The following is a 24828-nucleotide window of genomic DNA, read 5'->3' as shown; positions in this document are numbered from 1 at the left end:
GACATTTAAATTGCATAGTTAAATCTTTTCCATCCTTTACTAAGCAAACAATTGGATTATCTCCTTCTCTGTAAGAATTTAAACAACAATTTATATGCCCTGTGAGGGTGGGAGAATATTTGTTTCAGAGAAAAGTTGGAAATCTGAATATCTCACAGCAGTTACAACTTCGTAATTTGTAGTGTGATTATAAATATTAAAATTTAGATCACCAGTCCAGCATGCTTTCCAGGGAACACTGATGATTAATAGGTGCAGCGTGGGTGATGGGAGTTGAGGATGAAGGAGAGATGCTGGTTTTCTGACTTCAAGACTTAGCTGCTGATGTGTCTTCACATTTGAATATGGGGCGGGGATGAGGGGGTAAGTATTTTATATGGTGTTTGCCAGACTTGACAGAGAAACTTTTATTCCTTAAGGACTCCACAAGATGCCAATTTGGGAAACCCCAATTTAGAGTGTTAGCTAAATCCATTTTGGTTTCTGTGCTGCTATATAAACTTTACATAATCCTGTTGCAACTAAAATGAATAATAGAGAAAGGAGCATATTGCTGGCTTTGAGGTTTCTTTCGCTAATTTATGTAACTTAAATGAGATAATTTTATTTAATTCTGAATTAGGTCTAACTTGTTATGAAGATCCATAAAACATGGTTCTGAGTGAGAAGAAATTAACAGTACTCTACAGAAGTATCAGTGAAAAAACAACCTGTTAACGAAGATAGTAACTTCTGGGCCCAAATAATAGCTAATGGCAGGAGACATGCTATTACAGGAATAATGTAGCATTTGGAGAACTATGTTAGTGGCATATTAACAGAACACCGTCCTTTTATAAATATAATTTACAATGTAACCTCATACTGCCAGCCTTCCATAATTTTTAGTTTCAGTTTTTAAAGACTAGAGTGTGCATGCAGAATTTGACAATTGTGATAATTAATTTTAGTACTAGTTATACACTAGTAGAAAGTTAGGAGCAAGTTTCCAAAAAGTTGTTTCTCTATGAAATATTTCCTTTGGGTCAGTTTCTGACATAGTAGTCCCACATGTAGAAAATAACAATGGGACTGTGCAGCTCTTAATTTAAAAATGAAAATTGGGCTTTTCTCGTGCCTGCCTTGAGAGGAATGGGGAGAATCCATGTGCTCATGCCTAGGGCAGACCCTGCTAAGCACTTGGTTTTGTGTCTCTATTTCTATAACATACTATGTTCTAAGAGCTTGCCTTTAGCACTTTGTCTTTCTGGGCTTCTTGCAGTCCTTCTGAGGGGGATGTTTCTAGCAGTTCCTTTTGGAGAAATGGGATATGTTTGTGTTTTCTGGGGCTCTGTCTTCTGTCCTTTTTGGTCTATACTCTTAAGTAATCTCGTTCACATGAATGGCTTAAGTTACCTCCTGTTCACTGGTCCCTCCTTACAGAGTACAGGGATTGAGAACTTAGATCTTGGAGTTCCTTATGTTTTGGTTCCAGTCCTGACTCAGCCATTCACTGTCTGGCCCTAGAAAACCTGTCTTGGCCTCAGTTTTCCTAATCTATAAAATGGGGGGTTGTTTCTTGGCTGTTACAATAGACAAAGGAGAGAATCCATGTAAAGTTCTTAGCAGCATGCTTGGCAAATGGTATGCTGTCAGTGGTAGTTGGTGTTGTCTTCATCTACATGTTGACCCCTTCCTTGAACTTCATATTCCTGTCTAATGTCCTCTGTAGGTCTCTTCCTGGATAGTTCATGGAAATCCATATTTTGATTTGAATCAGTGTTTTGAAAATACCACCATGTGTCTCCTTTCTCAGTTTTCTACTAGCTCTTTGTCATGTAGCCCCTCTCATTTGATGGTATCATTATTTACTCAGTAACTATTGCCAGAAGTCTGTAAATCATTCTTCAGCTGCCCCCCCCAAGCTGGTCATTCATTACACTGTCAAAGTTTTTAAACAATTGATTTGAGAGAGAGAGTGTACGTGCGATCATAGGGGAAGGGGCAGAGGCAGAGGGAGAGACAGAGTCCCAAGGAGACTCTGAACGGATCACAGCCTGACACAGGGCTCAGTCCCACAACCCAAGATCAGCATCTGAGCTGAAACCAAGAGTCGGTGTCTCAAATCGACTGCACCACCCAGGTGCCCCACTACATTGTCAGTTTAAGTATCTCTGTTACGTGTACTCTGTTGGTTTAGTGTTTATCACCTCATGCTTAGGCTAAAGTAGTAACTTCCTAACTGGCCCCATTCATTATTCAACCCATCTTCCACTCCTCTGCCTTTTTCTCTTTCTAGCTATTTCTCACCCTCTGATTTTTCAAACTAGCAATACCAAATAGCTTGTAGTATCCAGCACAAACCATGTTTTGACTTGGCTGTAGGCTATTCCACATACTCCTACTAATTTCTGGAATTTTCCCCTTTCCCTTGTTGGCCTGAAAAATGTATTTACCTTTCCAAGCCTTCCTAAGTGTTTCTGTCTTAGAGGCTTCCTCTGACCACCTTCCTTTCCACAGATAATAAATTATTGGTATTATACTGTTTTAATTCCTTGTTCTATAACATTATACTGAAATCATGTATATGTACCAACAGTAATCTGGTAAGATTAGGTGTTTCCTGAGGACACAGGAACAAATAGATAATTGTTTATTTGTATTTTTACTGGTCTTATTTCCATGGGGGAAAATGAAGTAAATGAATAAAATGTGCAAATATCAATAGAATTTTTTAATGTCAGTGCTTCAATATCCAATATTTTTTTCTCTTCTTAGCATGTCTCCTTGATACACGCTCCATCATATATGAGCTAACCAAGACTTAGAATCCATATCCTACTATGGCCCTTCAAACACATGCATGCAAGTGCACGCGTGTGTGTGTGCGCACGCACACACACACACACACACACACACACACACACACATATATATATCAGTCAAGTTTTCCAGAACTTTTGGATTAGCAGAAATTACTATGTATACTCTACAGTCAGTCCTCTCATAAAAGTGGTGAATATATCCTGCATAGAGTAGACCAGAGAATGGTGTGCTACATAAAATCTAAAGAAAGGTCTACTAAACTTTTCACTGAACTATCAAGGTTTGACAGAGGTACTAATTATGCCAGTATAAGTACCGAGTTAGTAAATGTTAGTCTTAACTCTTTGAATTACTCAGCTTTGACAGTTGAGCTAGATTTGTTCTTTTAGCTTATTGGAGAGCCACTGCCAAATTTTCAAATAAGCCTCCCCTTTCTATGTTCAAGGAACAATATGAATGATACTGAGCTTAATTCTTCGAAGTGTCAGGTCTTTAATTGTTAACATTTAGGCAATAGTTCCCGAGACTTTGATTTTAATTATTTTCCATCTCATGTATTTCTTTAGCAGTAGCTATGATTAGGCAAGCTTTTTTCCTTTGTTTTAGTCACTGTACCTAAAGTAACCCAGCTTGGTATGTGTATATATAAGTGTGTGTGTTGCAGGTGGGGTGGCACCAGAAGTATTAAAGAGAAAAACAAGTGTCAGAGCAACATTCCTGCCCTATCACTGCCAGAAAACTATAGGAAGACAAGGAAAGCATTTCTTGATGGAATGATATATCTGAGCTCTTCTTTAATGGCAATGACTAACAATGGAGAAATAAGAGGAAAAGACCACTATTACCTTTATTAAGTATTATTTTTATATATATTTGTGTGTCTATAGAATGTAGTTCTTAAGACTTCATTCTTACTGCTAATGTCGTTATTATTGTATTTGTAATTTGTTTCCTTTATACCCAGCCACCATTTTTTTCCCTCAACTCACATCAGAACTATATAGAAAATCGTAGGAAAAGTACAGACTTAGTAAATTGGTAGAGAAATAGCTAGACGTACCATAATTTTTCAGTTTTATATACTTGTGTAAAATTGTGTGCTATGATAAGTTTATCAGTGGCTTTGCTCATTCCTAGTTTATTTTTGATCCATCATTCACCAAATACTTACTGAGGGTCTAATATATACCAGGTACTCATTGAGTGTATATTCTAAATGTAACATAATACTACATATTATAAATATACATTACATAACTCAAATACACACATGTTTATGTGTATGCATATGCATACATGCACACACACAGGTGATATTCATTATTTCCCACAGTTATGTTCTATGAAGTTGCCCCAAACACTAAATGAATGCTGCACCCCTGCTCCTAGGGGCAATACAGGGTTATGCTCCTGCGAGCTGTTGGTCACCTGTTTAACTAATCAATATATAACCTGTCTTATGTGTATTTTTGTTTGAAGATACCTTATTTCATATATATTGTTGATGGATTAACCTTCAATCAATACTAACAGCTCTCTAATTCATTCTTGAATGAAGCTCATCTCACACATGTATTTTCTCCTTAAGGCGCATCACAGCCTTCTTGCACTTAGATAGACAGCCCTTCAGCATCACATTGGAAGGCCATTTTAAAAAGTGAAATGACCAACAAGAGGCACAAAGTGTAAACAATGCACTAAATGGCAAAAAGGACACTTGCTTACAGTATGGCGACTGAAACATGAAGGCTGAGTGTCACTTTGTTCACCCTTAGCTGGTAACATCCACATCAGGCAACTCAGGTATTTCACTGTTGGGCATGTGTTTGTGAATGACTGTGAAAGTACAGTGGGTATTGATTTGGGGTTACAAATAAATGTTAGTAAGTGACTTTGTAAATACTCTACAAGTAATTAGAATTGACTATATATCAACTGTGTGTTTGTGTGTGTAAATATATATATATATATGAAATATGAATTTGTTCTTTGTCTTTATTTCCCCCATCTGTTTCTTTCCTTTTGTTAATTGGTGTTTCTTTTTCTTCATGGTTTTCCTGTATCCTTGTGGTATATTGCATAATCTATTATAAAGCAGTGAAGCTTCTAGACCTGTGATATGGACAAGAAGTTCATACTGTTACAGTGAACGTAATTCATATTAACTTAATAACATTATAAACTTAATGTTTGAGATCTAAACATTGGTTTCATTTATGTATATCAAGTCACTTAAAATAATTTGTACAGATATGTAAACAAAATTAAGACTTTTGATTAGCAAGATCTTAGAGATATACCTCTAAGCCATTAAAATCACTTTTTAAACTATGAAATAGATGTATGGAGGATTGTATTAAGTATGTGTGTATATTAAAAGTAGTGAAATGAAAACTCATGAATCCATCCAGGTGATGAAAGGGAATATTTCTAAGTACCTTTAAAAGCCCTTTGTATGCCCCTTCCCGAAAACAGCCCCCCCCAACTGCTATCCTGGCTTTTATATTAATGATTCCTTTTGGTTTTCTTTATAGATTGACCACCTAGCTATGTATGTCCAAAGAGTATATTATTTAGTCTTTAAAAACTAAGTAATGAGGACAAACTTAGGTATGTAAGGAAAGGGCAATATTACCAGTATTGTATGAAGATTCTCAGGAGAAGAAAAGCTGAACAGAGCCTCTTGGTCACAGTCTGGCTTCAGATACCCTGAGAGTATATAGGAGTCCTGTCTGGGAAGTCAGCTGGCAAGGTCCCAAGTAAATCCCACGACACGGGGCTCCTCACAGACAGGACACCAGTGCTGTGTATGGGGGCTGGTTTACTGTTCTGCAGGGATATGATCAGGGGGCTTGGGCTGCTGTGCATTCTCCTGCTTTTCAGTCCCCTGAGACCCGCCTCCAGCTCTCAGGAATATACCAACTGCTGTGGAGCAAAATGACCGTCTTCTGCTAATCCAGGCAGCAGAGAAGAGCAGGAATCTTAACAGCCCCTGGTCAGAAAAAGCCAAACAGAAGAATCTGGGCCCAGCACACCTACTTCTCCTTGTTTTGGGGTTAGGGGATCATTGGCAGTGGGAATTTTCGACAGCTCACAGTTTGGACTGGTTAACCTCTCCTGCTGTCAGCCCGAAGTCTCCCTTATACTCCTGGGGGCTCCGTTTATGCATCTCCTGTGTTGGGTCTCCTCTTTGCTGTCTCTTGACATCCTTTCTGCTGATCTAGTCTCTTGTTTCGGCAAACATATCTTAAAATAACTTCTTCAGATAGTATGCATTGTGAGTAATTTATTGAGCTTTTTCATGTCTGAAAATGTCTTTGTGATTATTGATTTTTCTGACTGGATATAGAATTAAAAGTTAGAAATCTCCTCCATGATTTTGAAGTTGTTGCTCCATTGTCTTCTTGCTTTTAGTATCGCCATTGAGAACTTAGAAGCCATTCTGCTTCCTGATCTTTCTGTGTGAACCATATGATCCTCCCCTCCCAGCACACCATCCTTCCTTCTACTTCTAGAAATGGAAAATCTGGCTCACAGTGCTTTTAGGTTTCACAATGGCATGTGTGGACATGGGCCTATGATCTATTTTGTTGAGTATTTGGTGGGTCCTTTCAATTTGGGAAACTCCTGATTTGAGTTCTGGGAAGTTTTCTTGGATGATTCTTCTGTGTTCTTCCACTCCATTTTTTTTGTTCTTTTTGCTTTACTTTCTGGGCTATTTCCTCAAAGTTATTTTCTAGCCCTTCTATTGAGTTTTAAATTTCTTAACTTGTTTCTTTTGGGCGGGCGTGGGAGGTGGGGGTGGTGGGAGGTTGGGGGAACTAGGTGGTGGATATTGCAGAGGGCTCGGATTGCATGGAGCACTGGGTGTGGTGCAAAAAACAATGAATACTGTTCCGCTGACAATAAATTTAAAAAATTAATTTAAAAAAGAGCCCCTTTTTTCTTTTCTGAAAGTTCTGTTTTTGTTTCATAGTTATAATAGCTTTCTGAGGATATTCATGGTAGTCTGAAGGGTTTTTTTGTTTGTTTAGTCTTTTTTCCTTTAGGTTGCTCTTTCTGTTTTGTGACCTCTATCTTCCAAATTACAGACTATTCTCCAGATATCTTGGAAGTTTGGAGGTGTACTTATGACTAGGAATAGAGCAGTGGTTCTCAGCTGGAGCCAGTTTTTACCCCCACCCAGGGGACATAGGACAATGTCTGGAGACATTTTTGGATGTCAGAACTTGGTCGGGGGTGCTGCCTGGATTGCTGTTAAGCATCCTGCAATGCAGAGGATATCCTTGCCCAGTAAAGACCTATCCAGACTTTCAAAATGTCAGTAGTGATGAGGTTGGAAATCCTGCAATAGGGGGGCTGAAAGCTGACTGACAGCTCTGAACTTGTGGGTGGGGCTTGTTGAGCAATTCAAGTCATTATCTATAGGTCTTTCCTTCTGGCCTGGTCAGGTACACAACAGAAAATCTTTTCTCCTCCTGCCTGAAGGCTAAAGCTGTAGCTTCTTACAACCCCCTGTTAAGGAGAAAAGAGGTGGGGCTGTCTGTATTCAGTTTGTGTGTGATCACTCAATCCCGTAGCTTTCCATTTACTCTTACCCACTTCCTCAACTGCCTTGTGCCCCAGTTCTCAGACCCTATGTTTTACCCTCTGTAGAGCGGGTCTCTGATAAAATGACGGTAGGGCCTTTGCACGGTGGGATGGAGTGTGGGTATGGAGGGGGCCTCGGGCTCTAACTGCTGCTCTAGAGATTTCTTTCAAACCTCTTCTTTTAGCCCCACCTTCTAGTTCCAGGGTTATCTGGTGCAGCCAGTTCAAGAGTTTCTTGAGGATTCTGGAGTATAGAATGTGTTTGGTTTATGAACTTGCTTTATTTTCTCTTTGCACTTCAGCTTTCCTGACTCTACTAAGTCAGTTACCACTACTCCACCACTGCTTTTTTGCTTCCCAAATTTGAGTATTACTACTGTCGCTTCTAGTTTCAAAAGTGATAGCCCCTTTGGTATCATTTTAGTGGGGTCTGGGGAGGAAGATGAATTAGATGCATTGTGTTAAATCTGTTATCCTGGAAACCAATATGCCATATTCTAGCTTGATTTCAACCTTAATTCTAGTGTCCTTTTTTGATGTATTTACTTTTGGTATCAAAATTGTTCATTTCCAGAGCGCCTTGGTGACTCATTTGGTTAAGCATCCGACTCTTGATTTTAGCGCAGTTCCTGATACTCAGGGCCCTGTGTTGAGCTCCCTGCTCAGCAAGGAGTCTACTTAAGGATTCTCTCTCTCTCCCTCTTCTTTCTTTTTCTCTCTCAAATAATAAATAAATCTTTTTTTTAATTGCTCATTTCCTAGACTTAACCTTTTTTCACATAAATGAATACCAGATGACTCTCTGACTGCATAGAGACACAGCTGCATTCTTTTCAGAACCATAGGCCAAGGTCCAACAATATTTATTCACTTGCAACATATTCTGGTTTCATTGACCTTTTACTTAAAAACAGAATTCTAGGGCACCTGGGTGGCTCAGTGGGTTAAGCCTCTGCCTTCGGCTCAGGTCCTAGTCTCAAGAGTCCTGGGATCGAGCCCCACATCAGGTTCTCTGCTCAGTGGGGAGCCTGCTTCCCCCTTTCTCTTTGCCTGCCTCTCTGCCTACTTGTGATCTCTCTCTCTCTCTCTCTCTCTCCATCAAATAAATAAAATCTTAAAAAAAAAATAAACAGAATTCTGCAAGATGCCACCTGCCTCAGATGGAACTTTCTGCCACAATCCTAATCGAAAATCATTATTCTAAAAGTTGAAGATTGGGCGCCTGGGTGGCTCAGTGGGTTAAGCCGCTGCCTTCGGCTCAGGTCATGATCTCAGGGTGCTGGGATCGAGTCCCGCATCGGGCTCTCTGCTCAGCAGGGAGCCTGCTTCCCTTCCTCTCTCTCTGCCTGCCTCTCTGCCTACTTGTGATCTCTCTCTGTCAAATAAATAAATAAAATCTTTAAAAAAAATAAATAAAAGTTGAAGAGAGAACATCTATTTTATCAAATCTGAAGTGCTATCAATTATCTTATTTCATCTTGATTAACATGCTGGCCAGAATTAGTAGAAATAAGAGAAAGATAATAGCTTATGATGGTGGCTTACTACTATCTGTCAATATTTTCCTCCACATAAATACTCGAGAACTATCTGTACCATAGGATACCCCCCTCCCCCGGAAAAAAAACCACGTATGGGTGAAATTTCAAGCATGGAAGAGTTTTGGCCAGATGAATGGCCAGACTTAGGCCCTCTGAATTTTTGCTGTTCCTTAAAATATCATTCAAGTATAATAAATGTAAAACAATTACTGTACTACACATACTTTATTACACCCTCTTTTTTGAAGATGGGAAACCAAGCCAGAATATTCAGAGTATTACTTGCCCATTTTCAACCTATCAACCAAATAATGGTACTCAAATCCTGTATACTCCTTTAAATTTTTATCAATTTCCACTGAGTATCTGGTTGATGGATTAAATCATAAGAAAAACTTAAGGTATATTTCAGTGTCTTTTTGTGTACTAAATTTGATTCACTTTTGCTAACTTCTTGGGTGCCATTGAAACACCTTACTTTTTGACCTGTCTTCAGGTCATCAGTACTTAATAAACTCTTTTTCCTTGCTTCACATTATAGAATTAGCCTAAAGAATTGAGGATTGGGTTTGACTTTTATTCATAGACTTAAATGCCTCTCCCCCCCACCCCCAAATTCCCTTTTCTCTCCTTTTTCTGTAGCTTTCTTCATTTTACTATTACTAAAAGGGCAGGGAGAGACACTATGCTTTTCTTCCTCACCTTACATCAAACAGGAAAAAGTTAAAAATTGACTCTATTGTCCACAAATAATCCTGCATATGGATCTTTGAAATTTTCTAAAAGATGTAGTGAATTGAAGCACACTATAGGAATGTATATATAAATAGAATCCCAAGGGCTTATATATGGACAAAAACAAATTACAATAAGCATTTCCTGAAATTGCTTGCTGTTGTCAGGATAAGTAGTCACAAGTAAGGCATCCAGATTGAGAATGAAAACGTTTGTGGGAGTCCTGCCTCACTTTGTTGTATTGTCTTCTCTTAGAGCAAAATCTTTGAGCAGTTTGGAGTGGTTTTTGAAAAGGTCCTCTTTCTTCAGAGTTCTGAAAGGCACATTATTACCACTTTTCTTCCTTCCAGTTGAGCTTTGTTAGGTTGCTTGAAGAGAGAGATTTGAGGCTGTGGTGTAATAGATGTCCAGATGATGGCACAGTGAAATCAACTAATTCATATGATGTTAGAGAAATGTTTAAGTCTGGGTTAGGTTATTTTTTTTTTTCTTGTCCCCTAATTGAGAGAAAGACAAACTCTTTTAAGGCAAGCAGGATCACAAGTGCCCCAATGTAAATGAAGAACTTACCTGCTGATTGACCATGGGCATCCACATGTACTGTTTTTACCTGTAAAAGCTAATGAGGGTGTTACTTTTCCTGGTGGGAGGGATATACCTGTGTATACATGTACATGTATTTAATGACTTAAACTTGCTTTCAGATAAATTGCTACAGTATATTGCTATTGTGTTCTGTATTATTCAGTAGTCAATTCAAGCATGTCCATATACAATTCAATCTTTGGATTATCTTTGGTTCAGGTACTTACTTGATAACTATTAATTGCAAGGAACTGTGTGTACTCATGTGTGTGTGTATGTAATGCATGGGCCTGGGCATTGGTGTTTTAATCAATCATCCCAGTTGATTCAATTTTATGGCCAGTATTAAAAGCCACCAGTTTAGGGAGAGAGCTGGGTGACTCAGATGAGTAGCCCAGTGGCTCTTCTGGCAGAAAGTACTTCCTTTTCTATGGTAATTTAGAACAATTCCAATTTGAAACTTAAGGAAGATGGATTTCTCTGTCATGTCTTGTGAGACTGGAGAGGCTCTTGGAGGCAAAATCATGCAGGGCTTTCTCTTTGTGAAGTGCCTCTTCGAGTATTTTGGCCAGACTTTACTGGGGTATATTTTCCTATTTGGAATTATTTATGTGTTTTGGTTCTTAGCTAAATATGTGCATTGAAAATACCTTCTTTCCTGTGGGATTTTGAGCAGAAATATAAGATCAGATTTCCATTTTTAAAACATGACTTCAAGAATGAGTGGGAGAAGCAAGTTATTCAGCAGTCCTGGTAGAAGATGGTAGTAGCTTAGATCTGGGTATGTTACATGGAGAGAGGTGGAGAGGATTGAGAGAGAGTTGAGAGAAAGTCAGTGGCCTTGTTAATGAAGATTGGGTAGGTAGTAGGTGAGGTGAAAGTGGAAGGGGTCAAGAATGACTTCAGTTACTGCTTCAAAAGGTAAAAGCTGTGTGTACTGCCACTGTGATTTCTTACTCTAAGATGTTGATAATATATGTAGAATATTACAAAAATTATTTGCCTTGAGTATAAGAATAATAAGAATTTTCATAAGTCATTTTTAAATACAGATTTGCTTTCTATTCTGGTTTAATAACATGAATTATTTACCTCATGGATTGTAGAAAAACATGTTCAAAATTGTTGTACTTAAATTTGATCCTAAACTACAGCCATAGTAGACACTGAAACATCAGTAAGATGTTGATGGGGACATTAATTAAAAGCAATGAATTAAACTTGGCCTTTTTCTTTTTTAAAGGGGTCCCTTCAGTGTTGTACGACGATGTATCAACAGAGAAACTGGGCAGCAATTTGCTGTAAAAATTGTTGATGTAGCCAAGTTCACATCAAGTCCAGGGTTAAGTACAGAAGGTAAGAGATGGATTTCAAGTAAGTTATTTGATGTCTGGCTTTATTTCATCTCCAAAATCCATTTATCAACCTAACTTTCATCTGGGGGTGGGGAAGTGGTGGGTTTAATGTAGTGGGAAGTGGGTGGAGACAGTTTAAATTTCATTCTAGTTTGTCAGTTTTACAACATGGTATTTGAAAGATAGCTAGAGTAATTTACAGTTATAGAAACACATTGCTCTAGGCCTATTGTTTTTGACTAGGAAGAAGTGAAATCTAGATATCTATTTATAAGGTCTAATTTTGAGTCCTGTGGTATGGAAGATGGGATGGGAAGGGAGGGAGGGGAAATAATGGCAAAGATGTGATCATTGCAGTTCAAAAGAAACTAGGATGAATTCCCTCCAAATCCGTAACTTACTAAAGGCTCCTATATCCCATTTGGCTTAAGTCACTTAGAGTGCATATGTGAAAATTGGAAAGATCAGTACGGTTATGATGTGCAGGACTTAAACTTTGGTTTTAAGACATTGATATGGTTAATAATATTTATATGTAAATGTTTTTAAACAATAGGTAAACATTTTAAAGTTACTTATTTTTTATATAGTTATTTTTTATATCATCCTTGCTTCACCTGGCCACAGTTCCAGTGTGCTCCTACTTCAGCTGGCACAATTGATTGTATTTATTTTTCTAATTAGCCTGTCTTCCAAATACAGGCTATTTAACAGTGCAGTAAAAGCTACCCTCCTACAGTCTCCCCCACCCAGGAACAATGCAATTGGTCACTGAAGTTGGAAAACCTAAGGCAGAGTAGCCTATTTATATTTTATCCAGTTATCCTGACTTTGGAAAGTAGAATCCCACCTTCCGTGTGCTCCAAGTTAATCTGTTTCTGTAGATCTTTTTTCAGGATCCCTGCTTTTAAATACTTTTTTAACCCTTTGAATTATTATTATTATTATTATTATTATCCATATACTGATTATAGAAGAGTCTTAGAAGTTGTTACTCACAAAAAGCACTGATTTTTTTAAGTGCTTTAATCCTTAAAATGTTATGGTAAGATTCAGAGGTTTTAGATCTCATGGTTTCATTCTCTGGAATTGGCTATTATTACTTTTTAATATGAATTATTTTATGAATTTAGCAGAATTTAAAATTTACTTCCAAGCAGGCTTTGCAACTTAATTATGTTTCCTAAAACTTAGCTGGATTTAAGTTTAATATACTGTATGTGATTTTGTTTACCTCAGTTGTCAATGAATAAAACCTTCCTAGGTCTTGAACATAGTTTATTAAACCTATACATGTGTTCAATCTTTCTCTTAATGTTTTGTTACTGTTGATATGGTTAGAGTCTAGTTTAAAATCACAAGTCTAAATCAGTTACTCAATATACCAATTTTATATTGATTTAGCTCATTGTTATATCTAATTCTGAATCTCTTCAGGCTAAAGACATTTTTAGGGAGGCAATTGATTACTTTCTCAGTTTGCTGAGATTGTTTATTGACAGATTTCTTCAGCAAGGGATCTCTGGCACTATAGACTCCAGCTTCCAGGCTGAACCTTTTTTTTTTTTTTTTTCCCCATTTTCACCTAGTTAGGGAGTCAAATGCCAAACTTAACAAAAAAGAGGTGGGGGTGGGACGGGGAGGGTTGGGATGTAATCCATGTCTCTGAGTTTGTCTTGTCTTTACCTAATATATGGGAGCCTGTCACTGAAATTGTAGTTCATTCCTTCATTGTTTTGGCATTGCTTTTGCTATATAAACGTCTTCAAGTCCAGTTCTGAAGACAAGGCCAGGTCATTTCATTTATCCTATAGAAGGGCCACATCCTATAGATAGTAAATGATACCAGTTGAATTCTGATTATTACTTATGATTTTATCTAGTTCTGATAAGAGTTCATTGCTACTCAAATGAGAATGTGCCATTTGTCCTTTATATTTATGGCCCCGAAATGTAGTTTTCCTGTCTTCCTCGGCACAGTGACGAAGAAGCAAAATCAAAATTCCATCTCCATTACTCACCCACCTTTCCTTTCTTTCCTTCTCTTTCTTTCTTTCTTTCTTTCTTTCTTTCCCCCTTCCTTTCTGCCCTTCCTTCCCTCCAGGGGTGCTCCCATATCCTCTTACTGTTCATGCTTACACTATCTTACTTTAACCTGGACACATCTTAAGATATATATAATAAATATTTTATTTATAAAATCTCTGGCTAATTTCCCCTTCCCAATGTCTGTTAACTTGTTTCCAGTCACTGACGGCAAAACATCTTAACCCTTTTGCCCTTCCAGTCCATTTACTAACTTTTAGGGTCCAAATATGACCTCATTCATGGCTAAGTGTAGGAGATGCTATATTAAGAAAAAACATATTATGAAGTGAAATTTAACACAGTAAAAAGACATCCATAAGTTTAAATATCTAGAAATAGCTGTATTTACTGTTACATTCTCTTCTAATTAGGCCTCTCAAGCGATACATAATTTAAAATCTGTTTTATTCTTTATTCTTTTTCCACTTTTTAAATTTATTTTTTATTTAAATTTTGCTTAGTTGACATATAGTGTAGTATTGTTTTAGAGTAGAATTCAGTGATTCATCACTTCCATTTTATTTTTTAATTTTTGTCTTTGTGGTTTATTTGGCCTTGTCATTGCCTCAATATTTTTTCCTGTTTTAGGGCATTTGTATTCAAACACTTTATTGAGTAAAATGGGTTTTGTAAAGGGTTACCTGAGGTCCTAACATATGCTCTTTACTTCGACAGATTATTATAATATGAAGACATATACAAAGAGCACCCACTTTTAAAGATTTTCTTTATTTATTTGAGAGAGAGAATGAGAGATAGCATGAGAGGGGAAAAGGTCAGAGGGAATAATAGACTCCCCATGGAGCTGGGAGCCTGACATGGGACTCGATTCGGGGACTCCCGGATCATGACCTGAGCGGAAGGCAGTTGCTTAACCAACTGAGCCACCCAGGTGCCCAAGAGCACCTACTTTTAAGAGGCTTACAGTTAAAGAGTCTTCAACCATTGTTTTAATAAGAACATGTAATAAATCCTAAATACATAATTTACAAAGCAGCTTTTGAAATGAAATACTATGTATTAGTTTGAGACCACTTTTATGTTTTAATATTCTAAATTCTTGATGCTCCACTGGAGATGTAATTATTTGAATATCTGTTTTCTATTTTTCCCATTAAAATCTATTTTTTTTCAGTAGCGGTTCTTAATTTACAGGTTATAGGATATCCAAGAACCCTTTAAATTGTAAGCTCAATTATAAATACATGTTCATTTTCTTAGGAAGGAAATCCGTAGCTTTTATTAGATTCCTAAAAAGACATATTATTCGTAACTGGTTGAATTTCTTCTTTCACATGTATGAAAAAATGAAATTGATGCCTATGAACATGAGACGAATAGCAAGTTTTTATTAAATGAAAGCTGGCTGAATTTATATTAGGATATTACTTCTGATCAGAGGATATTTTCATACATACATACACAGCCTCCATTAATGAAATTCCTTGATGAATATCTTAAAGCTTTTAATGAGTGCACATTTTATCTCTTATATCTCTTTATCCCTACTAAACCACTAATTAAATTTGACTTTTTTGTTTTAAAAATAGGTATCAAAATTAACTTTAGCAATTGTTATAAGGAAATTTTAAGGAACATAAGATATATAGAAATGGAAATTGAATTGACAGTTCTGAAATCTTGAAGGGACTCAGTTCTTTATGATTCAATTTTAAAAGTTTAAAAAGGCAGTTTTTATTTTGGAAGAAGATTGTCTTCTAGAAAGAATATAGATTGGGTCCCAATTTACCTAGCCTTTAAGAATATCTCATTCTGAAAGTCCCAGATAGCAGATGATGTCAGCAAAATTGGAGGAGTAAGGGCCTTTGACAGTTCTCTCCATAAAAGCAAGGGGAAAACTGGCAAAAATAGAATCAACTTTTTCAGAACTCTGGAAATTAACCAAAGGTTTGCAGCTATGCAGGAAGAATTTATTCAGGAAAAACCACTGATTCTTGCTAAGAACAGTGAGCTTTGTGGCATTTTACCTTACCTCATTCCCACCTTCCTCTCTCTAGTCCCATGGTAACCCTGAAAAAAAGAGTTCACAATTATGGTGCAAACCAGGAGGTAGTCCTCCAAAGGAGGCAGAACAGGGATGAAGTTCCTTGAAAGCCTCATGCCTATGAAACTGTCATTATCTGACCTGTCTGGTAGTTCCCTCGAAGGGACACCACTCTTTATTTGGTCTGACTCAGAGACTGCCTTCTGCAAAATAACTTTTGCCTGGGGGCATTTGTTGAAAATTTTTAAAGGCAGTTTAATTTCATAGCTACCTGAAGTCGTAGAGTAACAGTTGGGGCAAACAAAAAGCTAACCTAAAAGCTTAAAAAGAAAAACTGGATATTGAGAGGTCTGTAGGAGCTCTGAAAAAAACAAACATATCTTTGGAAATCAAGGAAGCCATGCACATACATAGGACTGTGTACATGCCCAGAAAAGACCTAACAAGGCCTTAAGCTCTGAACTCTGACCAACTTTGAGGCTTTGCCAGTAGGAATTGAATGCTAAGGCAGAGTTGTCAACTCCCTGAGGGTTGAAAGTATGCCCCAATGCATACGGAGCCTCTGCCTGAGCAACAACCAAACCAACCAAGCAGAGACTTAGTGGCCACACACAACAAAGATTGCCGACTTTACAGAATTTATTCCAAAAACTTAACCAAACAAGTAAGAACAGAAACTGCCACAGTAACAGCAAAACCTAGAGGAAGGGAGAGTCTAACTTCCAAAGTTGACACATTATTTAAGACACCTAGTTTTCAACAACAACAAAAAATTGAGACATACAAAGAAACAAAGTAGGGCTCATTAATGAGAAAAAAAGCAATCAATAGAAATAATCAATAGAGCAAACTGAATTGTTGGACTTACTGAAAAAATAGCTTATTTTTTTAAGATTTTATTTATTTTACAGAATGAGAGAGCACACAAGCAGGGGAAGCAACAGAGAGAGGGAGAAGCAGGCTCCCTGCTGAGAAGGGAGCCTGATGCAGGGCTCAATCCCAGGACCCTGGGATCATGTCCTGAGCTGAAGACAGATGCTTTACCAACTGAGCCATCCAGGTGCCCCCTAGAAAAAGAGTTTAAATCCTCTATCTTAAATGTGTTCAAAGAAATAAAACTGTCTAAAAAAACTAAAGGAGAATAAGAATAATTTCACCAAATAGAAACTATCAATAAAGAGAAATTAAAAAGAGACCCAAATAGGAATTCTGGAGTAGAAAAGTGCAAAAAACCAAAACTGTTTTACTGGAGGGACTCAATGGAAGATTTGAGCAGACAACAGAGTTAGCAGTCTTGAGGATGGGTCCATTAAGATTATTTAGGCTGAGGAACAGAAAGAAAAAAAGGTTGAGCAAAATTACAAGAGCCTCAGAGACCTGTAGGACACCATCAAGCACGTGAACATATGTATAACTGGAGTCCCAGAAGGAGAGGAGAGAAAGGGAGAGAATATTTGAAGAAGCAATGACCAAAATTTTCTCAGATGTGAAAGATCTAAATCTACACACTCAAAAAACCCAAGCAACTCCAACTCCAAGTAGGGTAAACTCAAAGATATTTCAGAATCAAACTGTCAAAGTGACAGAAGTAACTCGTCATGTACAAGGGATCCTTAATGAGGTTAAGAGCAGACCTCTTGTCAGAAACCATGGAGACTAGAAGACAAGAGGGTAACTTATTCAAAGTGATGAAAGAGATGGTCTACCAAGAATTCCATATCCAGGAAAATAATAGCTCACAAATGAAGGTTCAAGACTTTCTCAGATAAAACTGAGAAAATTCGTCACTAGCAAACCTGGCCTACAAGAAATAGTAAAAGTAGTCCTTTAGGCTCAAAAGAAAACACTGGTTAGTAACAAACTACAAGTACCAGTAAAAGTAATTGCATATGTGAACATGAAAGACAGCACACATGTATTTTTGATTTCAACTTTTTTTTCCTGATATAAGAGATCACTGCTTAAAGCAGCCAAGAACAAAGTTGGTGGACTGACTTTACTCCAGTACTTAATTTAGAGTTGAATAATCAAGACAGTGTAGTATGTATGAAAGAAAAAACAAATCAGTAGAAAAGAGAGCCTGGAAATACATACACACAAATATGGCCAGCTGATCTTTAAGTAACAAAGGCAGTGGTGAAAGGATGTTCTTTTCAACAAGTAGTGCTAGTACAACTGGACATCTGGACAAAGACCTTACTTTTTTTCCACAAAAATTTACTCAAAATGCTTTTCTTCTCAGAATGGGAACAAGGCAAGGCTGTTCATGCTTACCATTCTTGTTCAGCCTCGTGCTGGAAGCCATCACAATAAGGCAGGGAAAGGAAGACGCAGAAGCCTATGTACCAAATCCCAAGGATCTACAACAAAACTTCCAGAACTAATAAGTGAGTTCATCAACCACGTAAAATGAACAGACCCAAACCAATTATATTTGTTTTTCTATATACTTGATAAAGAACACTTAGATACCACAGTTAAAAACAGGGTGCTATTTGCAGTTGCCCAAAACAAAATGAAATTCTTAGGTATAAATCCCACAAAATACCTCTAAGCCTTGTAAAAACTATAAATCTCTGATGAAGGAACTCCAAGATCTAAATAAATGGAGAGATATACTTTCTTCATGGTTTGGATGATTCAACGAAGTGAAGATGTCATTTCTTCCCAGATTTATCTATGGATTTGCTCCAATTCCAGTTAAATTCCCAGGAGTATTTGTTGTGGGTGTGGAAAGCTTATCCTGGGCTATATATGGAAAGGCAAAAAGAATAAGAACAGAGAAAACAATTTTCAAAAGCTGTAATAAAGCAGGAGAAATCATTCCACCCCATTTGTTAAGATTTATATAGCTGTAGGTATTAATACAGTGTGGTGCTGGCAGAGGACTAGACTGCGATCAATGGAACAGATTAGATTGCTCAGAAGTAGCCCTACACCTGTACAGCCAACTGATTTCTGACAGTGGTTCAAACCCAATTCAATGAGGGAAGAATAATTTTTTAAAGATTTTATTTTAGAGAATGAGTGAGTGGGGTAAGGAGCAGAGGGAAAGGGAAGGGGAAATAATCACAAGCAGAACCCCCAGCTGAGCATGAAGTCCAGTGTGGTCCTCAGTACAACCTTGAGATCATGGTCTGAACTGAAACCGAGAGTCCAAGGCCTAACTGACTGAGCCACCGAGGTGCCACAAGAATAGTGTCACTTAACAAATGGTAATAGAACAATTGGGCATTCATTGGGCAAAAATTGAACGTCAGTCTAAATCTAACATTTTATATAAAAATTACCTCCAAGCATATCCTAGATTTGAAGGTAAAACATAAAATTATGTAACTTTGAAAAGAAAATTACCAGAAAATCATCAGGACCTAGGCTATGGATCTCTTAGACATGACACCAAATGTACAATCTATACCGCTTTGCCAGAGCCCAGGCACGTGCGCTGGGCTTCCAGGCGATCGGGGTACCAGGAGGAGGGCATGTGGCCACGGCACTGGGGGCTCAGATCTAAGCACAGCCCTAGGTCTTGGCACACAACAGAGAAGGGAATGATTGGAACTTAACTTTGCAGAGCAAGTTGTGGTTTATGATTGTTCTCTGTAGATTTCAGGGATGACAAATTCTGACGCACTCACTCTAAAATGTCTTGGTCACACACCAGATCTTGATGCCTTTCTTTTAAATGAATTCTCTACAGAGAGGCGTTTAGCTTCTCTCAGCATATTGGTTCTTTTTGTTTGTTTGTTTTTGTTTTTTAAATTTATATCACAAGCAGATTGCCAGCATAATGGAGAGGAAACCAGATTGGATATGGACTTTTTTTTTAAAATACTTCTTCCACTGTCATGTTCATATATCCAGATGGATGTTATCCTCTCCGATGATTATCTGGCACTAATTTATAACTATTATCGGAGACTATGTAGCAATATATCTGCAGCTAGGATGCACCGTAGGCCTCTATAGATGTATGTGCACACGTAAATATAAATGAACTTACATGCCAGGTTTTACACTTCCATCTCTAAAAGAGAGCAAAAAGCCCCCAAACTGGCCTTGTCCTAAGTGGATGTTAAGTGTTGCTTCTCTCTGCATTCTATGCCTTCCCCTTAATTGATGACTAAGTTGGTGGAAAATGGCTTGGTTTTATTCATGTTGTTTTTTGTTCTCAACTTTAAAAGTAATCTACCTCTGAAAATGTGTAGTTCGATGCTTGTTTGGTGAATTTATGCCACTTTAACCCTTTCACAACCATTCCCATTTTGTTACGTTTCTGTTATGGGGACTTTATGTTGAAATGTACAAAGCATTTATAGCAGTTTAAAAATAAAATATTTAAAATTAAAAAAAATAAAGATAACGAGAAGAAATCCAACAGTAAAATAAATTAATTTTTAAAAATCCAATTATCCAGTAAAAACATGAACATTTTCCAACTACCCAGGTAAAAAATATGAACTTTTTCCAGAAATGGATTGTACAAGTTTGTACCAAGCACGTGCAAATAATGTTCAACATCTTTAGTTATTAGGGAAATACAAATTTAAACCACAACAAGATATTACAACAGTTGTAATAAAAAATAATACTGTGTCCTGGCAAAAATGTGGAGAAACTGGATATTTTATACATTGTTGATGGAAATATACAGGATAAAGTCACTCTGGAAAATAGTCTAACAATTTCTTTGAAAAACTAAATATAGACTTACTGAACAATTCAACAGTTGTACTCCAGGGAAGTGTACATCTCAGAGAAAGGAAAACCTATGTTCACACGAAGACCTGCAACCAAGTTTTCATAGCAGTTCTATTTGAAATGGGTAAAATTTAGAAAGAACTAAAATATCCTCCAGTGGATAAATGGTTAAACAAATTGAGTTACATCCATACCATGGAATGACTATATAGCAAAAAAAAAAACCAAAAAAACCCCACAAAACCTGTTGATGCATGCAACTACTTGGGTAGATCTCAAGGGAATTATGCTATGTTTAAAAAAAAACTTTCTAAAAGTTGATATACCATATGATTTCCTTTATATACGTTTTGAAGTAATAAAATTATACAACTGGACAACAGATTAGTGATTGTCAAGTACTAAGGATCACAAAGTTTTTGTGAGAAGCATGAGAGAAGGGGAGGCAGGTATGACTCTGAAGGGCTAGTATGTTAGGATCGTTGCGGGGGATCTTTGTGAACATTTCTTTACTTCTGTCGTGATAGTGACTACATGAACTTACACATGGTGATAAAATTGAATAGCTCTACATACGCACAGGTCCATGTGAAACTGGTGGAATCTGAATAAGGTCTCTCGATTGTACCGTCAGCCTCCTGGTGTTGACCCTGTACTATAGTAAGTTACAGAAGGTATTAACATCAGACGTCCTGGGGAGGAAAAATTTTCCGATACCCTTAAGATTTCCTCCAGTTGCTCTGTGAATTATGTTGACATGAGACAGATTAACAGGGGAATATCAAGTTTAATTACCTATGTACAGGAAATCTGCATAAACATGAGATTTCAAAGACAGGCAAAATGAGGTATATATGTCATTCTAGACTTAAGGAAAAGGGGATATGAATCTGGTACTTCAAAGCGGAGGAAGGCAATTCACAGGAAGAATGGAAAGAGTAAGTGTTTGGTAAGCAAATGTTTGCTGGGTCATCTAGAAACAGTGGAATAGGTTGCTGTCTACCGTACCTAGTTCATATTATCCTGTAGTTATCTATGGTGACAGCTTTCTCATGGAGCAGGTCCTCTAATTTTTTTTTAAAGACCATTTAGAGAGAAGGCAAAAAAAAAAAAAAAAAGATAAAACAAACTTGTTAAGTCTTCTGTTTCTTAAAAATAATCAGCCTAGGAGCGCCTGGGTGGCTCAGTCAGTTAAGCATCTGCCTTCAGCTCAGGTCTTGATCCCAGGGTCCTGGGATCCAGTCCTACATCGGCCTCCTTGCTCAGAGCAGAGCCTGTTTCTCCCTCTCCCTCTGCTGCTCTCCCTGCTTGTTCTCTCTCTCTCTCTCTCTGTCAAATATATTTTTTTTTAAATCTTAAAAAACAATAACCAGCCTAGGAGAATATAAATGACATAAAATAGTCTCCAAATTTTATTGTTATTTACAAGACAGGTGCTTTAACCAACTAAGCCATAGAGCCACCTCAACCTTTATTATTATTTAAATGAAAGAAATTCACAGTATAATATTCTGTATTATGTTAACTAGGAAAGAAACCTGCACAAAGAACTAGAAGGATCCATATCAATATGCTAAGAGTGGTTACTTCCAAAAACCACCTAAATGTCCAGGGTTAAAAATGATCTCCAGGATATTTCTTCTTTTAAAAGCAAGCAGCCTAATATAATCCACATACCAAAAAACCTTTCTGGGGTGGCAAATTTTGTTCCCCGACATGGGAAACTGATTTAAAGGTATGTAGAATGTCTGTACTATTTTTGTACTTTTTATTAATGAACAATTATTTTAAGATAAATAACTTTTAAAAATTTCCTCCTAATCAATGCATTCATCCACAAAATGGATAATTCGCCCATGAAGATTTGGACATATAGGCGAAAACATTTTAACTTCAGGTTTTGATTTCCAAATAATCTAAATTGTTCTGTATAGGCAAACTCCGACTAATGTAGCTGATCGCATAATCAAAAACTGTCACTTGTTTTCCGCAGAAAAAATGAATATTTAATAGATTTAATTTACATAGTGAATTTATGTTCGTTATGTGGAATAATTACTGGTCTAGTTAATAAATCTCCATCTCTTCTTTTTGCATGCAGAAATTGTTTGCCAAAACCTTTTCTTTGCTTTGCATTTTCTTAATGTCACTGTTTCTTCCACTGTGTTTTGCAATTGAAATGGTTAGAAATAATCTAGCAAATTGCAGGCTTATACTTATGTTTTATTTTGCTATATTAAATACCATAAAATGGGATTCTTGAGGAGCTTGATCATGTGTTTTTAAATCCTGACCACAGATTTAATATATCAAATTCAATAAATATTTGAAATGGAAAGACCCATTGTTTCAAACATTAATGAATTATCCTTTATGTGCCATGTCATAGACATGTGAAAAATATTAATTTAACTTTGAGTTATCATGTCACAATTATCTGAGCACTGATATTAATAGTCATAGACTCTTATGGTTGATGGGAATCCTTAAACTTGGCTAGTATTTTAAAAATCATGTTTGTTAATAGTTGTTCTATGGGGACAATAGGGTTTTGCATTTCATGGAGTAGTTTGAGAAAAACTGCTAGAAACCATCTTTTACCTAGTGAATAATTTTCAACAAAATGCTCCCTTTTCATAACTTCTGACCCATAGTAGTCATTTAATTACTATATGGCTCACTGGGTAACATATATTGCTGAAGGGGTTTTCCCATTAAGATATTTATTTTTATTTTTTTAATTAAAAAAAATTTATCTGATAAAGAGCATACAAATTGGGGGGAAGAGGGGCAGAGGGAGAGAATCTCCAGCAGACTCCCCACTGAGTGCAGAGCCTGTTGGAGGGCTTGATCCCATGACCCATGAAATCATGACCTGAGCCTAAACCAAGAGTCAGATGTTCAATCTAATAAGCCACCCAGATGCCCCAGGTTTTTTATTTTTAAAGCATGTACATTTTATATAGAAAAATCAAGTATTTCTATAGACCTTAGGCAATAAATTGTGAGTGCTATTTTAGCAAACTGCCTCCATGGTACATCATTGGCTGTTTTCCCTCCTGGCCTTTTTTGTGACAGTATTGAATGTTTCGAGGCTGAAGAGTCAACTTTTAAAAACCCATCTGCTTTTTTAATGATTAGATCATTTTGCTATATTGTGGCAAGCATTTCTGGACTACAATATTTAAAATAAGATCTGAATTTTACAAATGTCAAGTTTATAATTGAATTGCTAATCAAATCCTGTTGGCAGTTACTGTTCTGTGAGTAAGTGCTGATGAATCTAGAGCTGAGGCAATTTATCATGACTGTTGGAAGATCAACTCTGGAAAAAGAAAATCCCACTTTCTTTCATCTTATTATTGTTTTGCCTTTTAAAAAATACAGAGAAGACTTAAGTTTGCCATCTCTGCTTCTGCAAGTATGTGGCCATTTGTTAAACTGAAATGACTTGTTCATTATAATTCCAGGTGTAAACATGGCTTGATATCACATAAAGTGTGTTGGCCATAATCTTTCATATCATTTTACTCCTAAACCTCTTTTAGGCTGGATTTCCCATCTCCTATGACTTAGTTATGGCTGTCATGTTTATATACTAGATCTCTCAGAGCTCTCTGGTTTGTATATTCAATTTCATCTTAATATCACATCCAGGAAATATAACACTATGAAAAACTGTGAGATGAGGGACTGTTCATTTTTTTTATTCTGAAATAAGCAGCTTTTTAAATTTCCCCTCTTCCACTATATGGACTAAAGTATGCTTCGTGTTTTAAATAATTTTGGGCTTTTTCCCCCCCATAAAAGTAACTACCTATTTCCTTTCAGATCTGCATTTTGCTAGCTTTTAAATTACACAATTCATAAAATTTCTCAGGAAGCTGTAGAAACAGAAGTAGGTGGTAGCAGATTGGGTGGTTCAGAGGAAGCATAGTCTTTGATATATGGGAACTAATAGATGGGACACACAATCTATATACTGTCACAAGAATTTCAGAGTATAGTTACTAAAATTTAAGTCTGAAGAAGTAGAGTAGGGTCGTTCTTGGATATATTGAATGTCCAAGTTGCAATTATACCATCTATATGAATAGCCTTGAAAACAGGCTAAGATGTAAGTCTTCTGTGAGTATGGTTATTCTGAAAGAAATTTGCTTTATATAATGTGTCAAAAACACAAATTCCAAATTAGTAAGGAAAAGTCTTTATTTGAAAGGATTGTTTCAAGGAGGAGGAAGGGACTGTTGCAGTAGGCAGTGGAGTCTATTCAAATAGAATGACCTGACAGATCTACAAGTATCTCAAGTTAGGCAAAAAAAAAAAAAAAAGTTTTTGTTTTTATAGGGAGGAATAAACAAGGCTAACAGAAAGAACTGAGTGCAAGGAGACAGGAGGACTGGTGAGAAGTAGAAGAGCTTCC

General features: G+C 36.9%; 1 protein-coding gene across 13 annotated transcripts in view; it reads left to right on the top strand.

Moving 5' to 3' along the window:
• CASK (calcium/calmodulin dependent serine protein kinase) overlaps positions 1-24828 on the top strand; it is a 348007-nt gene that overhangs the window by 52072 nt on the left and 271107 nt on the right. For 7 of the 13 annotated variants that reach the window (XM_032331670.1, XM_032331666.1, XM_032331664.1 and 4 more), the window contains exon 2: positions 11500-11612. In XM_032331670.1, coding sequence (XP_032187561.1) covers positions 11500-11612 — 113 coding nt within the window. Of the gene's footprint in view, positions 1-11499; positions 11631-24828 lie in introns of all 13 variants that reach the window. The other 6 variants (XM_032331663.1, XM_032331668.1, XM_032331662.1 and 3 more) reach the window with 1 other exon arrangement.

The sequence above is a fragment of the Mustela erminea genome, chromosome X (assembly GCF_009829155.1).
Source record: "Mustela erminea isolate mMusErm1 chromosome X, mMusErm1.Pri, whole genome shotgun sequence".
NCBI classification, from domain to species: Eukaryota; Metazoa; Chordata; class Mammalia; order Carnivora; family Mustelidae; genus Mustela; species Mustela erminea.
The sequence above is the reverse complement of the archived record's forward strand: the minus strand, read 5'-3'. Positions and strand labels throughout refer to the sequence as shown.